This window comes from Accipiter gentilis, chromosome 19 (genome assembly GCF_929443795.1).
Source record: "Accipiter gentilis chromosome 19, bAccGen1.1, whole genome shotgun sequence".
Lineage (NCBI taxonomy): Eukaryota > Metazoa > Chordata > Aves > Accipitriformes > Accipitridae > Astur > Astur gentilis.
Window position 1 is genome coordinate 24,196 of NC_064898.1, and position 20,528 is coordinate 44,723.

Sequence of the window (20,528 nt, forward strand, 5' to 3'; positions counted from 1 at the left end):
TAAGTCTGCTAACTTTCTAAACCTTTGCCTAGACCTTAAGGAAATGTAAAAACAAACAAACTACTGCAAAGTTCAATACGCAATCCACGCAAAGTTAAGGCTATCAAGTAGGAACTGGATTACGAGTATAAATCATGCAACAGCTACTCTATGACATGGATGTCCTGAACAGATCATCCTCTACAGTTTAAGTCCAAGGTACAAACCCATCAGCACCTCCTTCCCTCTCTGTATCGCTGTGGTTACCTGCTCTGCGCCCAGAGCCAAAAAGAGTCCCGACGTTGGAGTTACTGTTCCTTTTATGCCCACCCCCATACTTCTTTCCCGACGGAGAGGTGATGCACCTGATTTGAGGTGGAGTGCAGACAACCTTCTCATCTAGTGCTGGGCAGTTTATTTGTCCCATAAACAAACCCCAGGAAAGAGAATGCACGGTTGGACGGGTGCACTTGAGGTTTTGACCACGCGGTAGCACCGTTAACTGCTGAAAGAGCAGGACTCTCTGCCGCTCCGTGTCCATGTCACGACTGCCCTCACGTCCCCAGTCTGCACCCAGCTCCTCCAGGGTGTGCAGAGGGGTTTCCAGCCCTGGCTCAGCAGGCGTCCACATAAGATCCCCCAGCCAAGAGGGGGGTGTATGCTCACCTGCCACATCGATACCGTGGGTACATTAAAAGCCACCCCGCAACTCTTTCCCCAGAAGTGACTGGGGGAGGCTTTTCAGTCATCTGGCTGTAAACCCCCTCCCCCTCAGGGAGACCAACATCCAGGCATGCCTTGCTCTAACTCCCCAAATCCACTGCCCTCCGAGGAATAAAAGGCGTCTGGGCCACTCCCCCGGCTCTAATCTGCAGATATGCCTGGCTTCCCAGAAGTAGGCTGAGAAAGCCAGCATTAAGGCACTCCTTCCCACGCCCAGATCCACAAAATCCTCAGAGAAAAGAAGAAAAATAGCCACTTCACCGCAGCAGGAAGTAAATGGACTTGGGGGACACAGGAGGCCAGTTCTCCCGGGGTCAATGGAAAGGAGGGCTAGATGCAACGTATCTGAGGATTTTCCATGTGCACAGCTGAAACAGCCATGCCTCAAGCAGGGATGCGTCCCATTTATGGCAGTTCCTCCCCACTTCTCATCCCCAAAAGACAAACTCGGGCCTCTGCCTTCTCTGTGTGTAGCTCCCCACTCCCTTCAGCATGGAGCTGCGAGGCTCTGGGTTTGTGGAGAACCACAGGTGGGAAACCGAGGCTACTAATGGTGACCACAGAGAACAGACCGGCTCGGAGGGGGCGAGGAGGGCTGATGCACAATTTCTACGTTTGAATTTGTTGGGAACTTGGTGGGAGTCACAGGCTTGCAAGCCACAACCCCAGCTATCCAGGACATGGGCTTCCCAAGATCACAAACCTCAGGGGACGGGGACGGGGACGGGGACGGCGCCTGCGCCGGTGAGCGAACGCCGGGCTGCCCCAACGCGAAGCACGGCGCATGCGCCCAGGAGGCGCATCCGCACAGCTGGTCGGGGAGCGGGCGCAGCGGGAAGCCCGCGGAAAACCACGCGAAACCGGCAACGCTCCTGAGTCTGACCTGGTCGGACTACGCCGCGCCCGAGAGCCGCGCTGCTGCCCGGCTGCCGAGTCCGCGAAAACTACAGCTCCCGGCATGCCCCGGGAGGCAGCCTGCCCCGCTGCCTGACGCCGAGGGGACGCCGCTTCCGTTCCCCCCCACCTCCCCACGCCGGCGCAGCAGCAGTTCCCGCCGAGCCCCCAGCGCCGCTCCGGGTAGCTCCGGCACGGCGCGGCCCCGCTGCCGCTCCGTGCGTGCAACATGGACCCCGCCGTCCTCCTCGGGGCTTTCCCCGGGACCCGCCGGCCGACTGCGCAGCCCCGCCACGGGGCCCGGTGAGCCCCCCCGCACGCCCGTTCTCTCAGCCGCCCTGTCAGCGCCCCCCCCCACCCCCCGCGCGCCCGTTCTCTCAGCCGCCCTGTCAGCACCCCCCCCACCCCCGCGCGCCCGTTCTCTCAGCCGCCCTGTCAGCGCCCCGCGCCCCCCCCCACCCCCGCGCGCCCGTTCTCTCAGCCGCCCTGTCAGCGCCCCCCCCCACCCCCGCGCGCCCGTTCTCTCAGCCGCCCTGTCAGCGCCCCCCCCACCCCCGCGCGCCCGTTCTCTCAGCCGCCCTGTCAGCGCCCCCCCCCACCCCCGCGCGCCCGTTCTCTCAGCCGCCCTGTCAGCGCCCCGCGCCCCCCCCACCCCCGCGCGCCCGTTCTCTCAGCCGCCCTGTCAGCGCCCCCCCCACCCCCGCGCGCCCGTTCTCTCAGCCGCCCTGTCAGCGCCCCCCCCACCCCCGCGCGCCCGTTCTCTCAGCCGCCCTGTCAGCGCCCCACCGCCACCCCCACCGCCGCGCGCACGTTCTCTCAGCCGCCCTGTCAGCGCCCCACCCCCCACCCCCGCGCGCCCGTTCTCTCAGCCGCCCTGTCAGCGCCCCACCCCCACCCCCGCGCGCACGTTCTCTCAGCCGCCCTGACAGCGCCCCGCCCCCCACCCCCGCGCGCCCGTTCTCTCAGCCGCCCTGTCAGCGCCCCCACCCCCACCCCCGCGCGCACGTTCTCTCAGCCGCCCTGTCAGCGCCCCCCCCCCACCCCCGCGCGCACGTTCTCTCAGCCGCCCTGACAGCGCCCCGCCCCCCACCCCCGCGCGCACGTTCTCTCAGCCGCCCTGTGAGCCCCCAGGGCTCCCCCCCGGCCTCGGCACAGGCGGCCCCCACCTCCCCCGGGCCACCCCCGCCTCCGACGTTCGCCGGTACCGAGGGGTGACCGGCCCCGCTCACCTTCTCCCTCGGGGCAGCCGCAGCCCGGTCACTGCTCAGCTCCGCTCCTGCCTGGGCTCCCGGCGGCCCCTCCCCTTGCCAGGGAGGGGGCGTCGCCATCAGCCTCTCACTGCCCGCACCTGCGGCTCCTCCAGCCCCGGCCCGCAGCTGTGGTACCGAAACCCGCAACCAAACCCCTCACCACCAAGGTGAAGTGAAGCAGCAGGCACTGCCTTGACTGAGTGACAGATGTCAAGAGTCATCTGATGTGGAAGAGGTGTTAACTGGGGTCAAAATACAAGATTTTATTACCCGTCTGATTTTAGTTCTAAGACTTGGCGATTGCCAGGTATCATCTTTTCGATTTCCCCAGGTCCACCCGCGAGCGAGGCCACAAGGGAGATTTCTTCCAGAGAGAGGATAGAGTTATTAAGTCTCAAGACCACGATTTGCTTTTCTCCTTCATGAAGAGGTGAGTGGATCATATAGCATCACTAGTCACCCAAGCAGTTAAGCCTGAACTTTTCACCTGTCCTTTAATGCCGTCAACTCCAAGCTAAATTTTTCCCGTTATTAAGAGGGGACCAAAGATCATGTGAAGTATTATTATCCTTTCTACAAATACACCCCCATCTTAGAGCTTTAGCTACTAGAGAAGGTCTTGGGAGTTTGGGGTCAGAGGAGCTAGCTGCAAGTACAAACTTTCATACAGCTCTGTTTAGGATGTGTGATGCTTCTCTGGTTGTCTAAACCGGTCTAAATTTCCACAGATGGTCCCGACTCTGGGTGGCTCTAACAAGGATCCTGGAACTCCAGTAAGTTCTAAACATCGTTTTATATTTTAAACATGATCCCAAGTTCCTTTTTGCACTTGTCTCTACGGTTTTGGCAGCTGACAGCCCCGAGGGGTGCTTGTACAAGTTTCTCCCGAAGGGCGAGTAAATTAATTCTTTTGTCCGTGAGGTGGATGGTTTGGTAACGTTATAATTCACAACGCTATAATTCCTTCTTTCAAATTTAAAAAAAATAATTGCCTTTTAAATCCATCCAATTTAATCTGCTAAAATGATTCTCATTGTTCTACCTCTTTTCTCAAGTTTTGGTTAAATTCAATGTCAGTATTCTCCACGGAACTAGATTTTCATCTGACTTTGGAATCGGAAAGGCAGGCTGTTACCGAGGTTAAATTCTGTGTCTTTACAAAACTTTGAATCAGTTACAAAACTAGATTTTTTTTTTAATTCAAATTACAAAACCGGTTAATATCAAGATGAATAGCTCAAACAATAATTGTTTCATTTTGTTTATCTCATGTTTAGAACCCCTCAAAAAAACCCCACATACACCCTCTAAACACACAAAAAGATTATTGCCCTCGACAATATTCCTAATAGCAACCCCAACATTATAAATTTTACACAACTGTTTTCCCAAATAGATAACGTGAAACTTACTTATAGATTTTCCGTTTTAAAGGGACAGTTTCTTTAGACTTCCAGTTTCTTGTTGGGTGCTTTCTTTATTCTCGAATAATGAAGCCAAGGTTCTTCTCCCAGACCTTTACTGCTACAAGTGTTGTTAAAATGACTCGATACGGTCCTTTCCACTTCTCGGTGATTTTATATATATTCAGTCTCCTGGTCGGAAGGGATGCGCTGCTACGTCCAGTTCTAAGGGTCCAGCTGTGGAGACATACTGACAAAGTTCTTGAAAAGAATTGCTTAAAGAAATCATAACACCTTTTAAAAACATATCTCCAAAGGCACTCAAGATACTCAGAACACAGGACTCTTGATATGGTCTTTCGTACAACATTTCCTAAAGACTTGACTTTTCTTTCTCTTCTGGCTATACTTCGATTCTTAATAGAGCCACGGGTAACGCTTTAACCCACGTGAGGAGTGAGGTTTCCTGACAAATTTTACTCGACAGTTGCTTAAGGATATAGTTCATTCTCTCTTTCTCTCTCTCTGCCCACACACTTGCTTGTGGTCTATGTAGGGTGTGATAGTCTCAATCCATAGATAATACATGGCTCAACTTGTCTCATAATCTTTGCTATAAAATGAGGGCCATTGTCAGATGACATTCTTACAGGCACCCCATATTTTGGTATTATCTCTTTGAGCAAGACTTTGACTACTTCCCTTGCTTTGTTGGTGCGACAAGGGAAAGCCTTGGGCCGCCCAGTAAAGATATCAACTAAAACTAGGACATATCCTTATTTTCAAGGCAATTCTATAAAATCAATTTGCTAATATTCTTCTTCTAAAAAATTTCCTTATTTAATAATCCCAAAGATGATCTTATTACTGGTTCGGGGATAAATTTACATACACATTTCACGTCCACTTATAATTGTTTAAACAATCTTTGTCATATTTCGCTTTCTGTTTCCCAGTATACTCTGTGATGTTCAATGGGGCAATTTCTCTTATTATTGTGGGTGGGTGGGACTATTATTCGACCTGTCGGTGTTACAGCCTATCCTGTTTCATTTTGTTAGCCTGCAATCTAATAATTAATTCTTCATCTTTTTCATTATAATTTGGAGTTTCTTTAGGCAATTTTATACCTTTCTCTGGAACTAGTGCTAGGATGCCTTTTTCTGCAGCCTCTTCAGCAGCTTTATCAGCCAGTCGGTTACCTGCGTTAGGACCGGTCTTACCTAACGGATGTGCTTTACAGTGCATCATCGTGACTGCTGTTGGTTTTTGAATGCTTTCTAACAATTTCAGTATTTGTTGTGCGTGCTGAACGGCGGTGCCTGGTGCAGGTAACAGTCCTCTTTCTCCCCGTATCGCTCCATGCGCACGTACCACTCCAAAAGCATACTTTGAGTCTGTCCAAGTGTTGACTCGCTTTCCTTGACTTAGTTCCAGAGCTCGAGTAAGAGCTATCAATTCAGCCTTTTGGGCAGAGATCGTCGAAGGCAAAGTTGGCAACGCAAGTACCTCCTCAGTAGTTATTGTCTATCTCGATAAAACGTTGTCCTTCACAGATGGAACCGCTTCCGTCGGCATATAGTTCCCAATCTGTTTCTTCTAGTGGCACACCTCAGAGATCCAGTCAGCTGGAGTAAACTCTTTCGATTGCCTGCAAGCAGTCACGTTCCAGTTCTCCTTTAACTCGGTCAGTTGTTGAAAACGCAACGGGGTTAACGGCGGTAGTAGTTTTTAGGTAAACATCATCTTGTTCCAGCAACAACACCACTTGGTATTTCAGCATTCTGCTAGGGGATAACCAGTGCCCCCCTTTCCGTTTTAGCACAACAGTTATCATATGGGAAACGTACAGTAATCCTTTCTGCTCAGGCGAACTTACGAGCTTCCTGGATCAGTAGCACAGTTGCAGCGACGGCTCTCGGACGACCAGAGCATCCCAGACTCACGTTATCCAATCGCTTCGAGAAGTAGGCCACAGCTCGCCCACTTGGCCCTAAATATTGGGCCAGGATACCCAGAGCTCTACCTCGTCTTTCACGAGCAAAAAGTTCAAGTGTCTCTCGTGAGATCTGGCAGACGCTAGGGCTGGCACCCCTGTTACAGCCTGTTTCAATTCTTGGAAGGTAGCTTTCTCGGCATCGGTCCAATCCGTCGTTTGAGGTTTTGAGCTGCTCCTGTAAAGGTCAGGCCAGCAAGCCACAATTTATAATCTACAGGTGACACCACTCGACCATTCCCGGAAATGCTTGTCATTCATTTTTTTTAGTCTTAGGTTCGGGGAGACGACACATTGCCTCTTTTCTCTCAGTTCCCAATTGTCTCTGTCCTTTTAGGATTTTAAAACTCAAATTTAAGTTTCTTCTTTCTGGGTTATTTGGGTTTTTTTCTTTTGACACTCGATATCTACTGATTCCCAAAAAGTTCAAAAAGTTAAGAGTTAACTTTGTGCATTGTTCTTCCGTCTCAGCTACCATTAACAGATCGTCCATATATTTCAGCAAGATTTCTTGATTATTTTCTTTCTTCCAAATCTCTAATTCTCGTGCCAACTGATTTCCAAAAATGGTAAGACTATTCTTAAAGCCTTGAGGCAAGACTGTCCACGTATATTGTGTTTTTCTCCCAGTCTCAGGATTTTCCCATTCCAAAGCAAAAACCTCTTGACTATTGGGATCCAAGGGAATACAGAAAAAGGCATCTTTTCGGTCCAACACTGTGAACCATTCTCATTTCTCCGTTAGGGCTGTTAACAAAGTATAAGGATTTGCTACGACCGGATGAATACCTTGTACTATTTGATTTATTGCTCTGAGGAGGTCTTGAACTAATCTATCATCTTTTTCATCAGCCTTTTAACAGGCAAGATCGGGGTATTATATCTGGATTCACATTCTATTAACAATTTGTATCTTAAAAATTTTTGTATTACCATTACTAACTCTTTCCGACTTTCCGGTTTTAGGGGGTATTGTTTCATTCTTACCGGATTCGATCCTGGCTTTAAATCAACTCTCACAGGTTCTGCCTTTTGGATTTACCGGGAACTTCCCAGTCCAGACGACTGGAATGACAGCATTACACTTGGACCGGTATAATCTTCTGCTTTCGGTAAACATCCTGTTAACAACAAAGCCGCTGCTTCGATACGTTTAGTTTCTGGAATTAAAATTTTAAGCTCTCCGTTTTTAAATTTAATTTCTGCCTCTAAGTTCTCAAATAGACCTCTCCTTAACAGGAGTTTAGGAGAATTTGGCACATACAAAAACTGCCGAGTGACCCACTGCTTTCCTAATTTCATTGTTAAAGATTTAAAGAAGGGTCTAGTTTCTCGTTCGCTTGTTGCACCAACACCACCAATTTCTTCAAAACTTAACTCTCCCTCTGAGGTATTTAAAACTGAAAAGGTGACTCTAGTGTCAACTCACATTCAATTTTCTGTTCTCCCAGTTTAGCTGTAACCAGAGGTTCTGCTGGGAGACTCCCCTCCGGTCCCCGCCCGATACGTTCACTTAAAAAGAACAAATCTACATATGGCACTTTATTCCATTTACTCTCTCTCCTACAAAACAACAGGAATTGCAATATAGTATTGTAACTCAAAGTTCTGTTTGTTTACCATTTTTCCTGCAGTTCACCCCAACGTGCCAATAAACATCCCAGCGGTGACGTTTCTGGTAACTTTTCATCAGCAGTTCTATTTCCTGCACTCTTATTCTTAAACAATTTTGCTAATGCCATTATACTTATATACATTCAAATACCAAATACCAAACAAATGCAAACGACAGCTGTCCCAAATAATACACAAAGTCCAACCCAGCAATAGCTTTCGCTTATGACTTACGGGCAGACGCCTAGGCTTCCAGTGCAGACGGCTACCCTCCAAGCCCCAACCCTGGGAAGCTTTCGCCGCGCCTCACGGGCAGGCTTTCCAAACAAATTCCAAAGAAGCAGCGCCTTACCTTTTTTCCAGGGAACGCTGCGAGGAGCTTTGCGTGTCGAGGGGGACGGTTCTCCCCGAGAATACCTCGGTGCCGGCCGGAGCTCGATCGACACGCCATCTCGTCCAGTCTCACTCGCAAGGTCCCATCTGGGTCGCCAAAACCGTTACCGAAATCCAGAATAAAACTCCTTAACGCCAACGTGAAGTTAAGAAGCAGGCGCTTTGTTTATCGCAGCGCTGGGGACACGGGGGATCGCTCCTCCAAAGGCGTGTCCCACTTAGTATCAAAATCCATCAGTTTTTACAGGCTTTTCCCGTCAGGTCATTGTTACCTAAGCTCCTTCCGTAAAAACGCATACTATGCTCGTTCTTAAATTTAACCGTTGTAACGATCGGTCCTGTGATTCTATAACCTTATCAATATTCTTATTTTAAAACAATCATTGGTCAGTGACGCTTGGCTCTGCTGACTGGCATCGTCGATACTCAAATCGAGATGGGAAGGGTAAGGGGGTTTCCAAGCAGCAAACTGGTGTCCACGACGGTTTCCTTAGTTTCCTGAAACAGAACGTAGGAAAACCAGTAACTTCCTGGTGAGGTTTCTAGGGTTAGCTGTTTCAGACTTTAACAATATTACGGTTCCTAGCGTCACGCATAACACAGCTCCTAAAGTTTCTATGGCTACGTTTCAAACTTAACAATCCTATACGTTACGCTTCACAGTTTTACTTCTTAATCAAACCTAACTCTTCTATGTGATTAAATGTTGATTTCTTTACCAGAACATTTGCAACAGCTGGAGCCCAGCAGGAACAGGGGGGGCACGGCCCGACCCCCCCCCCAGCGCCTCACCTCCTCCTCCTCCCCTGGGCTCCCTCACAGCCCCTCGCCCCGTGCAGAGGGAGCGCAAACGCAGCCCGGAGGGCAAAGGGGCCGGCCGGCCAGCGTCTATTCAGTCAGTCGCGCGCCTATCGAGTCCTGCCAGCGAGTCTGCTCCGGGGCTCGGGGCGCCCCCCGGCGCTCCCCCTGCCCCTCGGACACCTCTGATAGCACATTTCCATACGTTCTGTATGGCACTTCGAAATATTTGGGTGGTTTTAATACTTTGTACCAGCCGTGGTTTGCTGCTAGGTGACTGTAAAAGTGAGATTTGGTAAATAATGGTTAGAAATCTTATACTAACGCTACAACTGAAACAACAGACAAAAGTATAGCCGAGCAATTAACTAGCAGAGGTAGGTACTCCTAAGTTTTGCAGTTCTTTGCTCTTATGACTAGATGTTCCCCTGTAAGCTAAATGGGAACAATGCTGAAACTGACCACATGCGATTGAAACTGCGTTAAGCTTCAAGATCAAAGAACAAGGACAAGAATAAAGACTTCGAGGACAGCCAGCAAGAACTTCAAATGGGTCGGTGGTCGCAAAAGCAGCCCTTCGTCTCAAATGGATCCTTCATTGCACGTGATCGGATGTAGGCAGTGCTATGATAATCGGTTGCTGTCGTTTTTATGTATATGTATACTCATCTGATTAATAAGCAATTAGTTATTCTATATAACCTGTTTGTGCTAAAGCTGTGGCACGCACACTAGGTGGAACTATCCCCCGTGCATCCGGCGCTGCAGTGAAGAACGCCTGCTTTCTAAAACTCCAAAACGAGTCTTAGGGAGTTTCGTCGACCGGCTTTTCAGTATCAGAGGTACAAGGGAGGAAAGGGAAAAAAAAAAAAAAAAAGGAAAAAAAAAAAAAAGCAGGGGTGTGGGAAAGAGAGGGGACCAGGGGACGGAGGGGGCAGGGAGGGACCGCAACACCGAAGAGGGGAGATGGGGCCCCGAGGGCCCGGGGCTCACCGCAGCTCTTGTTCTTGGCGCTGCCAAGAGACTTTGCCAGTTCAGCCGCTTCTTTCTCCTTCTCTCCTCCCTTCCTCTTCTGTAACTCCAGTCGCTTGGCTGTCCTCCGCATAACGGAACACGCGAGCCCCTCGCAGCTCTTGCGAGATGAGGCCTCCTAGACACGTAGCCTCGCTCGCTCGCTCGCTCACTACGTGGCTGTACCGCGCTGCTGGTCACGCATACAGACCCTGGCGGTCTGACCTGCTGTGGACTACGAGGAGGGATCCTCCCACACCCACAGAGGCAGGGTCCCTCTGGCCTGCAGCGGGAGGCAGCTGCCAGCCAGATGGCCTTCCGTTTCTTCTTCTTTACCTTTCTGTGGCCTCTCCAGCTTCAGCAGCTCCCGTCCACAGCCAGTAAGCGCTCCGCCTGTCCCTCTGCGCTCCCGTGCCGTGAGGAGAGGGAGGCCGGGCGGAGACAGGCCACGCGAGCCTGAGGCTGCTGCAGTCAGCGGCATCCCCGGGGACGAACGGACAACCCCGCTCACGGCGTGGCCTCTGGCAGAGGGAAAGAGGCAGCAGCGACCGTTATTACCGCAGCTCCACCCTGGCCGGAGCCCCTCCGTCCGCAGGGGCTTCCGCGGACGGACGCCACTCCTTCCCCGCGCCGCTGCTAACGGCACCCGCGTTAAGGGAGACTCGAGAACACCGGAGGGCCAGCTTGCCGCCCTCACGACAGGGCTCGGGGGCTGCCTGCGGCTGCAGCACAGGCTTCAGGGGAGGGGCTGCAGCTGGGGGCAGCCGCAGGGGCCGAGCGGGGCTGGGGAAAGGCGGCGGGGGAGCTCCGGCGACTCGGGGAGGCGCCCGCTGGCCGCGCCTGGGGGTGCCCGCCTCCGACCCCTCTTCCCTTCTGTCGGCTCTCGGGGACCTGCCCGGCGCTGCCCTGGCCCGGCTCGCCTCCGGCGGACCGGGAGCCTGCCGCGGCGGCCGCTTCGCAGCTTCCCGTCCCGCCGGCCCCGGGCGGCCAGCGGGCAGGAGGCACCCGCCGCCGCGGCCGCCGCCGCCCCCGCCGGAGGGGATCGCTCGCCTCACCCGCGGTCCCGGCGCTCGCCCGCGGGGCGGCAGTGGCGTTTCCTTACCGGGAGGAAGGAAGCAACGAGCGCGGCGGCACTTTCCCCCGGGGCCGCACTGCCGGTACCGTCGGACGGCACGTGCAGGACCGGGGCAGCCCCGCGCACTCGCAGCCTCCGAGCTGCAGTACCGAACATTGGGCCGCGGGGTGGCAGCGGCGAGGGCTTGGCAGAACGCGGCAGCGCGCATGCGCGGCACCCCAGCTGCAGTACCGGACTTTGGTCCTTAGGTGGCGAAAGAGAGCGCTGGCGCAAGGGGCCGCCACCGCGCATGCGCGGCTCCCAAGCTGCTGTACCGTGGTTTGGTAGCCAGGCAACAGGCAGAGAGCCGTAAACCGCGCCTCCGCGCATGCGCGTTTGCCGAGGCGTCGTGTCGCGATTTGGTTGCCTGGCAACAGCGGCGAGCGCCGTAAACGACGCTGGGCGCATGCGCGGATGCCAGGCGGCCGTAACGCGTCCTGGTTGCTAGGCAGCAGCAAGCGCGCCGTACAGGGCGCAGCGCGCATGCGCGGCTGCCCAGCTGCGCTTCAGTTGCCAGGCAACAGCGGCTAGCAACGTCTATGTGCCAGTGCGCATGCGCACCAGCAGGAGCCCACCGACTCACGCCACCGCGCATGCGCGCCTCCCCAACGCCAGTTCCCACCTTCGCTCCCCGGGCAGCAGAATCCGCATCCCCGCAACGATCCTCTTCTGAGCGTCAGCTGCGTGAGGGACGACTGACAGCTCAGCCCAGTAGAGACCAGCCGCAGGCGGCAACTCCTTGCTGGGGGCACAGGGCTGACGTCGCCCTGCCCTCTCCCCACTCGCAGCCCGGGCACTCCTCTTCATCGCCTCCCTTCCAAAAAGCACCCGAGCGGCTGGAGCGTTTACAGCAGTCAAGTGCAAGGAACAGACAATTCGGGCGGCCGCTTCTGTCCCTGCCCCCCCACCCCGTTATCTAGAGAGGAGAAGCAGCACAGGGAACCTGCAAATGGGGGGGGGGGGGCAAGGGGGGTGTCCCCTGGAGCAAGCCCCAGGGACTGCTGTATCCCTCTGCATGGGGCATCAGGGTTGCGGGAGCGACAGCAGCCGGGCAGCAGACGCTGGCGAGAGATTTACAACAAAAAATAACGCCTGGTTCAGGTGACAGCCTGAAGGCAGGCCACAAGAGACCCAAAGCTGCTTCGTGCCGGAGGGGCGGCTCTGTTCGGCAGGAAAGGCCGCGGCCCAGCGCACCAGATGCGAGCGGCCCACCTGCAAGCTAGCGATACCCCGGCGACCCTGGGGCTCAGTCGGGGTGGGCACCTCTGTGCTATCAGAACGCGGCTCTCCTAATCCTGCACGCACGCAAGGCTCCTTGCGGGGGGCTTGTCTCTTATCGAAGAGACGCTGCACGGTGTTACGTACCGCCCTGCCCTCCGGCGTTCAAAGTAATCAGACGTTGAGGCAGGGAAAGCAGAGAGGCCTGTCGGGATATTAGATGTCCTCAGCAGAGGACCACAGAGCCCTCGAGGTTCCATCTTTGCTCCCTACGGGAGCGTGGCTCCGCACTCCTTGCCGCTCCTGCCAGCAAGCGTCACAGTTGCCCTTTGCCGCCTGCAACACGGCCCCAGTACTGCCGCTTACAGAGCGAGAGGCGCTCGCTATAAAGCGGCGATGAAGAACAAGGACGGCCCGTCGAGATGGCAGGAGGAACACAGAGAGCCTCCAGCATTAGCCAGGCAGGGCTTGCAACTCACCTCGTGTCCTGGTTTAACGCCAGCCGGCAACGAAGGCCCACACGACCGCTCACTCGCTCCCCCGCCCCCAGCGGGACGGGGAGACAAGCGGAAGGGCAAAAGTGAGAAAACTTGTGGCTTGAAACAAAAACAGTTTAATCATCATGAAAAAGAAACAACAACAACTTGTAAGGAAAAGAAGAAGAACAAATGACAGAGAACAGGGTGCAGGCAGCACACCAGGGGTCTGGAGCCTGATGGATGATGGGGGGGTGGTGGTGTGGAATATGGAGGAAGGAAAGGAGGGAGGCAGGGCAGGAGATAGGAGAGCAGGGGGTGCAGTGGGAAACAACTCGCGGGGGTGTGCATGGGGGAGACACGGACCTAGTGGGGAGGGTAGGTGAGGGTACAAAGGTGCACGGGGGGGTACTAAAACCAGACGTGCTGCTTCACAGAAATACGGTCCCACCTGAATTCAGTAGTAAGGTTTCTTCTGCGCTTAAACATTAATCAGGCATTTAAAAGCTTCAGTAGACTTGCAAACTGAAACCTCTGACAATTTACGTAGTCTTCTAATTTCTGATATCCAGGATATGTGAAAATAACACTCTCAATTCAACAGTTTTCACCGAGAATGATATGTGTTAACCTAAATCACACAAAGTGAATAATATCATGTTAGCCATGTAGCCTTTATTAAGAGGTTGAAATTACCTTCTCGGGATCTTTTAAGCTTCTAAGCGTAAAATAATGAGTGTAGCTTACAGATGTGGAAGAGAAATCTTTTGGTATCATAACCAAAGTAGTCTTCTCCTCTATGAATGGCAACACAATCTGTAATACTGCATCGACACTTCAAAACCCATTCTGTCTCTCCCCTTTTGTCATCCAATGTTGTCTTTTAGATATTTCAAGAAATTCTTTCATTGTCTATCCCATAAAATGAGAAGTAGATTATTACGGAAGAGCTCCACAGATAAAAAAGTTAATGCATTAGACTAGCTGTGATATAAAAATTACTGGAGATATATTTATGTGTGATGTTCTGATGAATTATCTAGTTGTTTACAATTGCTAGGACTTCTCTCAGCGGTAAATCACTGGCAATGTGCACGAACACAAGAAACTCTTCACGGGGCACATTCATCCTTTATGCAGTTAAATGAAGTTTTTAAATCACAAAAAGATTTGGCTGTTACACAGTCTGTGTAAATTACGTGATAGTAACCCAAACCACAAGACCATGTCTCTCCTACTTTGCTCTGTTGCAGAAGAATCTCAGCTTGCAAAGCACATCAGTTTTCTGTAACACAGATAACCAGGGTTCACACAGTCAGACTTTTCAGTCAGAAGGCCACAGAAAGAATCATAAAGAGACCGAGTATCTTTTCCTTAAACATCCTGTTTACAGACAGCTATGTTACCTCCAAGTGCTATGAAAGTTACTTTCTCTAAAACTATCTTCCATTTAGTTTTCCTTTTTTTTTTTTTTTTTTTTTTTTTCCCCTTTTCTTCCCCTGAAAACAATCTTATAGCTTAATCCTTATAGGATTTTTTTCAAGTTTTGTTTTTTTCTAACGAGTATCAACACATGAACACTCTAAATAGTTTCAGGAAGGTCAGTATTTGCTACAGTTGCACTTGATCCAACATCCCACTTTTTTTTCCACCAAGCAAAGGAGTTCAACCAAGTTTCTTTCAAGAGCCATACAGGAGAAAGTACAGATTCTGCTCTGTCTGCTAACAAGCAGGCGAAGGAGCTGCTGCCGATTTGAAAACTGTAGAGGCTCTGCTGTGCCCATTTTGAACTGGGGAACAAAAATAGTATTTAGGTCCACTTTTTCTCATTTGCAAAGCAGATCCACTGCCTTGGGAGTCTGACCAGAATTACCTGGAACAAACATTCTTTTTGCCTAGGATCTGTTTGTTAGTTGAGAAAACAATCACTATGTCTCTGTGATAATATGACACGATTTCATCAAGACATTTCTGTCTCAAGGGGCCCAGTTGTATTTTATTTTCTAGTAACACAGCATCTATCCAATTCCGGTCCCTGACTTAAGAGGTGAGCAACATGCAATTTCTTCAATGTCTACTTATCACGGTGAGGAAGTCAACAAACCTCTTTTCACAGTTACAAGCACTTTTCAAAGACCTGACAGTTCCCTCAGGTCATCAACTGACCCTGAACAAGTTGCAAAAAGGATCAATAAATGCGAGAAAGACCTTTGGTATGAGGGAACCCAGACAAACCCGGTGCAGCAGCTTTCTTCCCTATTGATTGGAAGAGAATGCTGTTTGGCTGCTGCTTCTACGGATAATCCACAAATTATTTGCTATTCTTCTTAGCCAAAGGGCTAAGGCAGTGCCATCAGCAACTTCATAATAAACCCTGAAACAAGAAGCAGATATTACAGCTCCAAGTCTGAGGAAACAGCATCAATGATCAAGACAGCTCTAACATGGAAGGCCTGGTAAGTGGCAGTGGTATAAGGCACTAGCAATTTATCAGGGCTCTCTTTCAAATGCTGGCATTTTCTGTGACTTGGATTTTGCCTATTGGTATGAGATCATTACATCACCTATCACACAAGTGTAGCTTTGTTAACTTTCAAAGAAAAGCTGCTAGACAATATACAACACAAAGTTAGACAAGCGAGGGAAGTACACAGGGATTTCACAGGCAATCTGGAATCGGGCACCCGACTTGAATTCCCGGCTTTGAAAACCTCTCTCCAAATGACTTACCATCCTTTCACTAAGATCCAGCAGCAGTTCCCTCCTGTGCCTCATGCTCCTCTTTAGTCAGCCAAAGCCCACGGAGCTGCACTGTAAGCTTGAAGACGAGGATGCCAGCTGCGTGTCCTATTTCTGTCACCTAGTTTTTACGTACCGTTTCTTGCTAATCAAAAGGCCCAGTGATTCCTCCTCACACATCACACTGGAGTTAGTACGTCCAAGCATTATTTCTGCCGCGCTACATTTGCACGGATTAGCTGCTGAACCCTCCAGATGATGTACTGCTTTTCAAGAAGGGTGTAGTATAACTGGCGAGGGTCTACAGTAAGTCCAAGAGGGTGCTCAACGATGTACAGGAGTCTGACTTCAAAGCATAAATTGAAAAACAGCCGCTTAACCTAGAAAGGGCAATACTGAAGAGAAATAACAATGTTTAAACTCTAAAAGGTAGCTGTAAGGAAGAACTTTTGTGTGCATCCACTGCACACAGTTACACGGAATCATGGGGCTTAAATTACAACCTGAAAAACTTAGGGTATGTGGCAATCTTTGCAACAGTAGTAACAATTACAGGAAATGTTTAAGAATAAATTAGGCAAGCATTTGTCAAGAATGGTACAGAAAGTTGATCATTCACCTCTAGAATGTGAGCAACACTAGACTATCTTTAAAAGTTCTTCTTTCCCCACTGCTGTCCCTCTCCGTATTTCTACCCTCAAACACAAGCATCATCCTCAGCTCTGCACTTACAATTATATCTGCATATGCACATGTCTAGAGATGCACATTTATTTCTTCGTTACACAGGTGAAGGAGAGTACTCATAGGTAAGGCAATTTACATAAACAGCTTCTGAAAGTTAAACACCTCAGCTTCTTGCAAAACGTCAGCCCAACAGAACACCGGGAGCGGTATGTAAATCCTTATGCCAAAACTGCGTTCTCTTAAATCTTATGAAAACCATTTCTAACATAAAGCCTGACCTGACTGGTCTATTTTCTGACACTCCCCTTCTCTGTCATCAGGTACTCATTAGACAGTAAAACAACTGACGGGGCAAACACCATAACTAGCACAATAGCTGACTTCCGTAGCAGTTGCGTATCATGTCTGAAGAAATGTGAGTTTAGTAGGTGTACAGGTAGATACACATTCAGAAATGCACAAGAACTGAAAGGAGTAATCTGTAACCGGTAGACTAAGAACGCTGCAATAGCACGCAATGTAAATCAACATGCACCTATAGGGAAGGGAAGGGAAGTACAGAAACATTCTTCTGGATTTAAAAAAAAAACCAAAAAATCCCCGCAGCAATGGTAGGAAAAGGTACTTGGAACGTGCCACTTTCAGTCCACTGAAACAATGTCTGCAACAGCAGTAAGAACACTGGCAAACTACCTTCTCTGTTCCACAGGGCCTTGAAACCCATACGCATTGTCTGTTGCCAGTTGCTGTTAGGAAACAAAGGCACTGTGATCAGTAGAAGCGTGTAGAACACCAAAAATGAAACTTTTGAGTATGTCACATGCAAGATCCTCATTCTCCGTACAGTCTACAAGGTTACACAATTGTAAAATACTTTGTAAGAATGAGAATCCTGACGTTTGCCTTGGATTAAAAAAGTTTTTAAATTCCGCTTTGTTTTGAGGTTTTTCCCCCCCCAAGGGCTTAAAAATAAAAGCATCTTGGTAAAGTGATTTTCACACACTGCACAGACACAAGCAGTGTTTCTCCCACTGCGAGAGGAGTATCAAAATACTCTTATCTAATATGTTAGACAAGAGTGACCGAGGTCACAGGAGAATCTGTACTTTCCCACTGATTACAAGGAACGGGCCAGCTGCTTTGTGCCTCCTATGCAGCTGGAGCATGCAGTTGCCTGGTAACTTGTTCCGAGCTATTGCATCTTAATCACATATACACGTAGGAATACCAAGCTGACCGCTTAGGTTTATCAGCCAAAACAGTTTACAGCAACACAATAGTTTAGAGCAATTCAGGAAGTTTAACACTGAATTTAGGTATGTGCTTATATGGTTTGATGAACAGAGCTTCTATAAATGAAAGGGAAACAACAGAAGTTATTTACATGTGATTTCAGAGCATACAAAAGGTATAGTCTACAAACCAAGTATCAAGTACTAGCAATATTTACCTGTTCAAAGGGCATCATGTAATGTCTCAGACTCAACAAGCATAAACTGACAGACTGTTATGATTTGAAAATTTTAAAAAAGTTCCAATAGTGTGCCCAAAACGGAGGTGTTTCAGTGTTCAGGCTAGACTCCTTGTCTCCAGTAAATACACATCTTAATTCTAACACAGGATAAAAACTGATTTATAAATGTCCTCTTGTAAAAATGAAACCGTTCCAATCACCCTGTTCACTCCTGTTTAAGATATTAAATAGGGCAAATCAGAAGTAACTTGAACCAATCCCTCCCACCCAGCTATAAACCAGGACCATATACAGCCCCTTGCAGACTACACAAGACCCTGTCCCATTCCAGCCACATCATTAGCATAAGCTGTGCAAACCCATGCAAATCAACAGGTTTTTCAGGCATAAAAGCAGACTCCAACAGCAGTTAAGCCACTTCTTACAACTGACAATGTCATACTTCCATCCCTGATCATAGCACAAGAACAAAAGAGAATGGGTCTTTATTGTCCTTCATGAACTTGAGGGGCTGCAAGAAACCAGTGAAGTCACAAGCCTGGATTCTGTAACGTCGCTACCAGCATAATTTCCAGATCAAAGATCCGGCCTCCTGTTAAGATCATCAAACATAATTTTGAGTTCGGAGGACAGGTCATCACAACACTATGTTAGGTAGAGTATAAAACCTTATCATCAGATTCTCAGCTAGTTTAAGTCAATGTATTCTGTGTGTTCTGCTGAAGTCAATGAAACTAAACACACTATCACAGGAAAGAGGTATTTCAGCACGCCTCAGACCTGGAAAACTATCTTGAAAAATGCCCGTAACTTTTAACACAAATTCTCTGCACTTCCCACGATCTCTCAACAGCGAGCAGTAGTAAGACCCTAACAGTTACTTGCAACCTATTTCTTGCATAGCATTCATTTTTATTTTAATTTTAAAAGGGGCAACTAATACATAAGATTTTTGCAGCTACTCACAAAAATCAATAAGCAAAGACATTTGTTCCAAGATTTAAATTACTTGTACAATTTAAAAAAAACTATCAAAGCTCTGTAAAGTAAAATAGATACATTTACCTACTCATGTAGGAAACTACAGACAAACTTCAGGAAATGACCAAAGGTGCAGAGGATAGGCTAATAGGCTAAGGTAGAAAAATAACAACAACAAAAAAAAAACAACCCAGGAGTTCTACAGAAAAATGAGTGAGCAGCCCACAGCACTGGCAGACAACAGATTTTTTTTATACCCACTTCCTCCACCCCTTCTTCCTATTCCCTCCCCCCCCCCCCCTTTTTTTTTTTTTAAGGGAAATAATTATTCTATTGTGAAACATATTGTCAGTGATGCAGTTGAAGCCAAAAGTTTACATGAGTTCAGGAGAGGATTAACCGAATTCTAAGACATGTGCCAACACAACTGCTATAAAAAGCATCTGCATCACGGTGAAATGCAAACAGCTACTCTGAGAACGACACATTATTATTCACTAAATTTGCCTTTGCCTTTTACCCTGTTGTATAGTTACTAATGTTGAAAAGAGTCACTGCTGTGCAAGAAACTAAAACTTACAGCGCTTCATGCTGGGAGAGAACTGTGGCCCATCAGCTCGCGGCTGTGAAGCCTTACAACTTAACACGTTGCAGCTGCACACCAACAAGTTCTGAGGTGGACTGCTGACTGTATTCAATAGTCACAGCTTAGGTAGGAGGATATGATAAACCTTACTTATTCGCCTTTAACCGATGCTCCAACTATGTTAAAGTCGTTCTTAAAGCAGGTTACTGGTTTGATTACCCTTCATACAAAATCCTCCTTCAAATGGAGGTTTCTCTTCTCTTCTTTTCAGATTTAAGGCATGAACAGAAACCACACCTGCATCATCACTGAAATCAGTGCCTATTTTTCAATAAACTTTAGCAGCATCAGAATTCGTCCTCAAGTACCGTTCATAAAGCAAATGCTTCATTCTTCAAAACTTTTTTCAGCAAAGGTTAGTAACGCTGTACCACAGACTCTCACGCCCATTCACACATGTTCTTCCCGAGACTGTTACGCAGCTTAGTATTTTAAAAATCACCATCCTAACTGCATACCTGATACTACTGGTTCTCCCCTTTTTAAAGTCTGATGTTAAGGAAAAGCTGCAAGTCCTACAAAACCAGGCAGACTTGCTTGTTCTTGCCAAAGAGAAAAAGGTTAAGCATTATTAAAAAATAAGACTATTGCCTACCTTTAAGTATCCATAAAGCTATCAACATGAACCGTATGGTGGCTTGTTAGCACCAATACTTGTACACGGGCATGCAAAATGTCCTTCACTTAAATTCCAAACTCTATGAATTAATTGGTGGGCAATTCCCCAAGGATAAAACGTCTATCAAAAGCCAACAGTAAGCCAGAAATCTCTTTCCGTTTCATAGGGTAAAAAAAAAAAAATAAATACAGTGAATCCTGAAAAAAGAAATCGATATTAGACAGGGAACGCCTATATAGTTATAGGGCAAGTAATAAAACATTTAGTGTTTTGATTTTCTTCTTTTTATTTATGTCACCACAATAGTTAGACAAACATGGAAACATTTGCAACAGCAATACTTGGGTCACTTTAGAATCTTGGTAACACTGAAATACAGGTCAGCAAAAACTAATGATGTGGGGAGGGGACTTTAGGTCTTCTTATTTTCATACACATTCACACACACACACACACATATATCTATACACACACGCGCACTCCACAACTCCAAAGAGCTATCTTAACTATGTC

General features: G+C 48.9%; 2 protein-coding genes across 6 annotated transcripts in view; both read left to right on the plus strand.

The window, feature by feature from the left end:
• LOC126048508 (uncharacterized) overlaps nt 1–20,528 on the plus strand; it is a 95,358-nt gene that overhangs the window by 20,953 nt on the left and 53,877 nt on the right. The window lies entirely within an intron of this gene.
• LOC126048509 (uncharacterized) lies at nt 1,540–9,817 on the plus strand. 2 transcript variants are annotated; one of them, XM_049823657.1, is made up of 5 exons: nt 1,540–1,899; nt 3,178–3,276; nt 3,575–3,619; nt 7,880–7,923; nt 8,975–9,817. In XM_049823657.1, the coding sequence occupies exons 1-5, from the start codon at nt 1,826–1,828 to the stop codon at nt 9,325–9,327; spliced, it is 615 nt and encodes a 204-aa protein (XP_049679614.1). In that variant the 5' UTR covers nt 1,540–1,825; the 3' UTR covers nt 9,328–9,817. The 2 variants fall into 2 exon arrangements, with proteins under 2 accessions (XP_049679614.1, XP_049679615.1); XM_049823658.1 differs by lacking the exon at nt 1,540–1,899 and adding an exon at nt 2,716–3,081.

What these genes read in the sequence shown, in the direction of transcription:
- LOC126048509 (XM_049823657.1), top strand. Translation starts at nt 1,826, where the DNA reads ATGGACCCCGCCGTCCTCCTCGGGGCTTTCCCCGGGACCCGCCGGCCG. An exon ending in ACAAGGATCCTGGAACTCCA is followed by an intron (nt 3,620 to 7,879) that starts GTAAGTTCTAAA and finishes TTTTTCCTGCAG; the next exon opens with TTCACCCCAACGTGCCAATA. An exon ending in TCCCAGCGGTGACGTTTCTG is followed by an intron (nt 7,924 to 8,974) that starts GTAACTTTTCAT and finishes TTTCTTTACCAG; the next exon opens with AACATTTGCAACAGCTGGAG.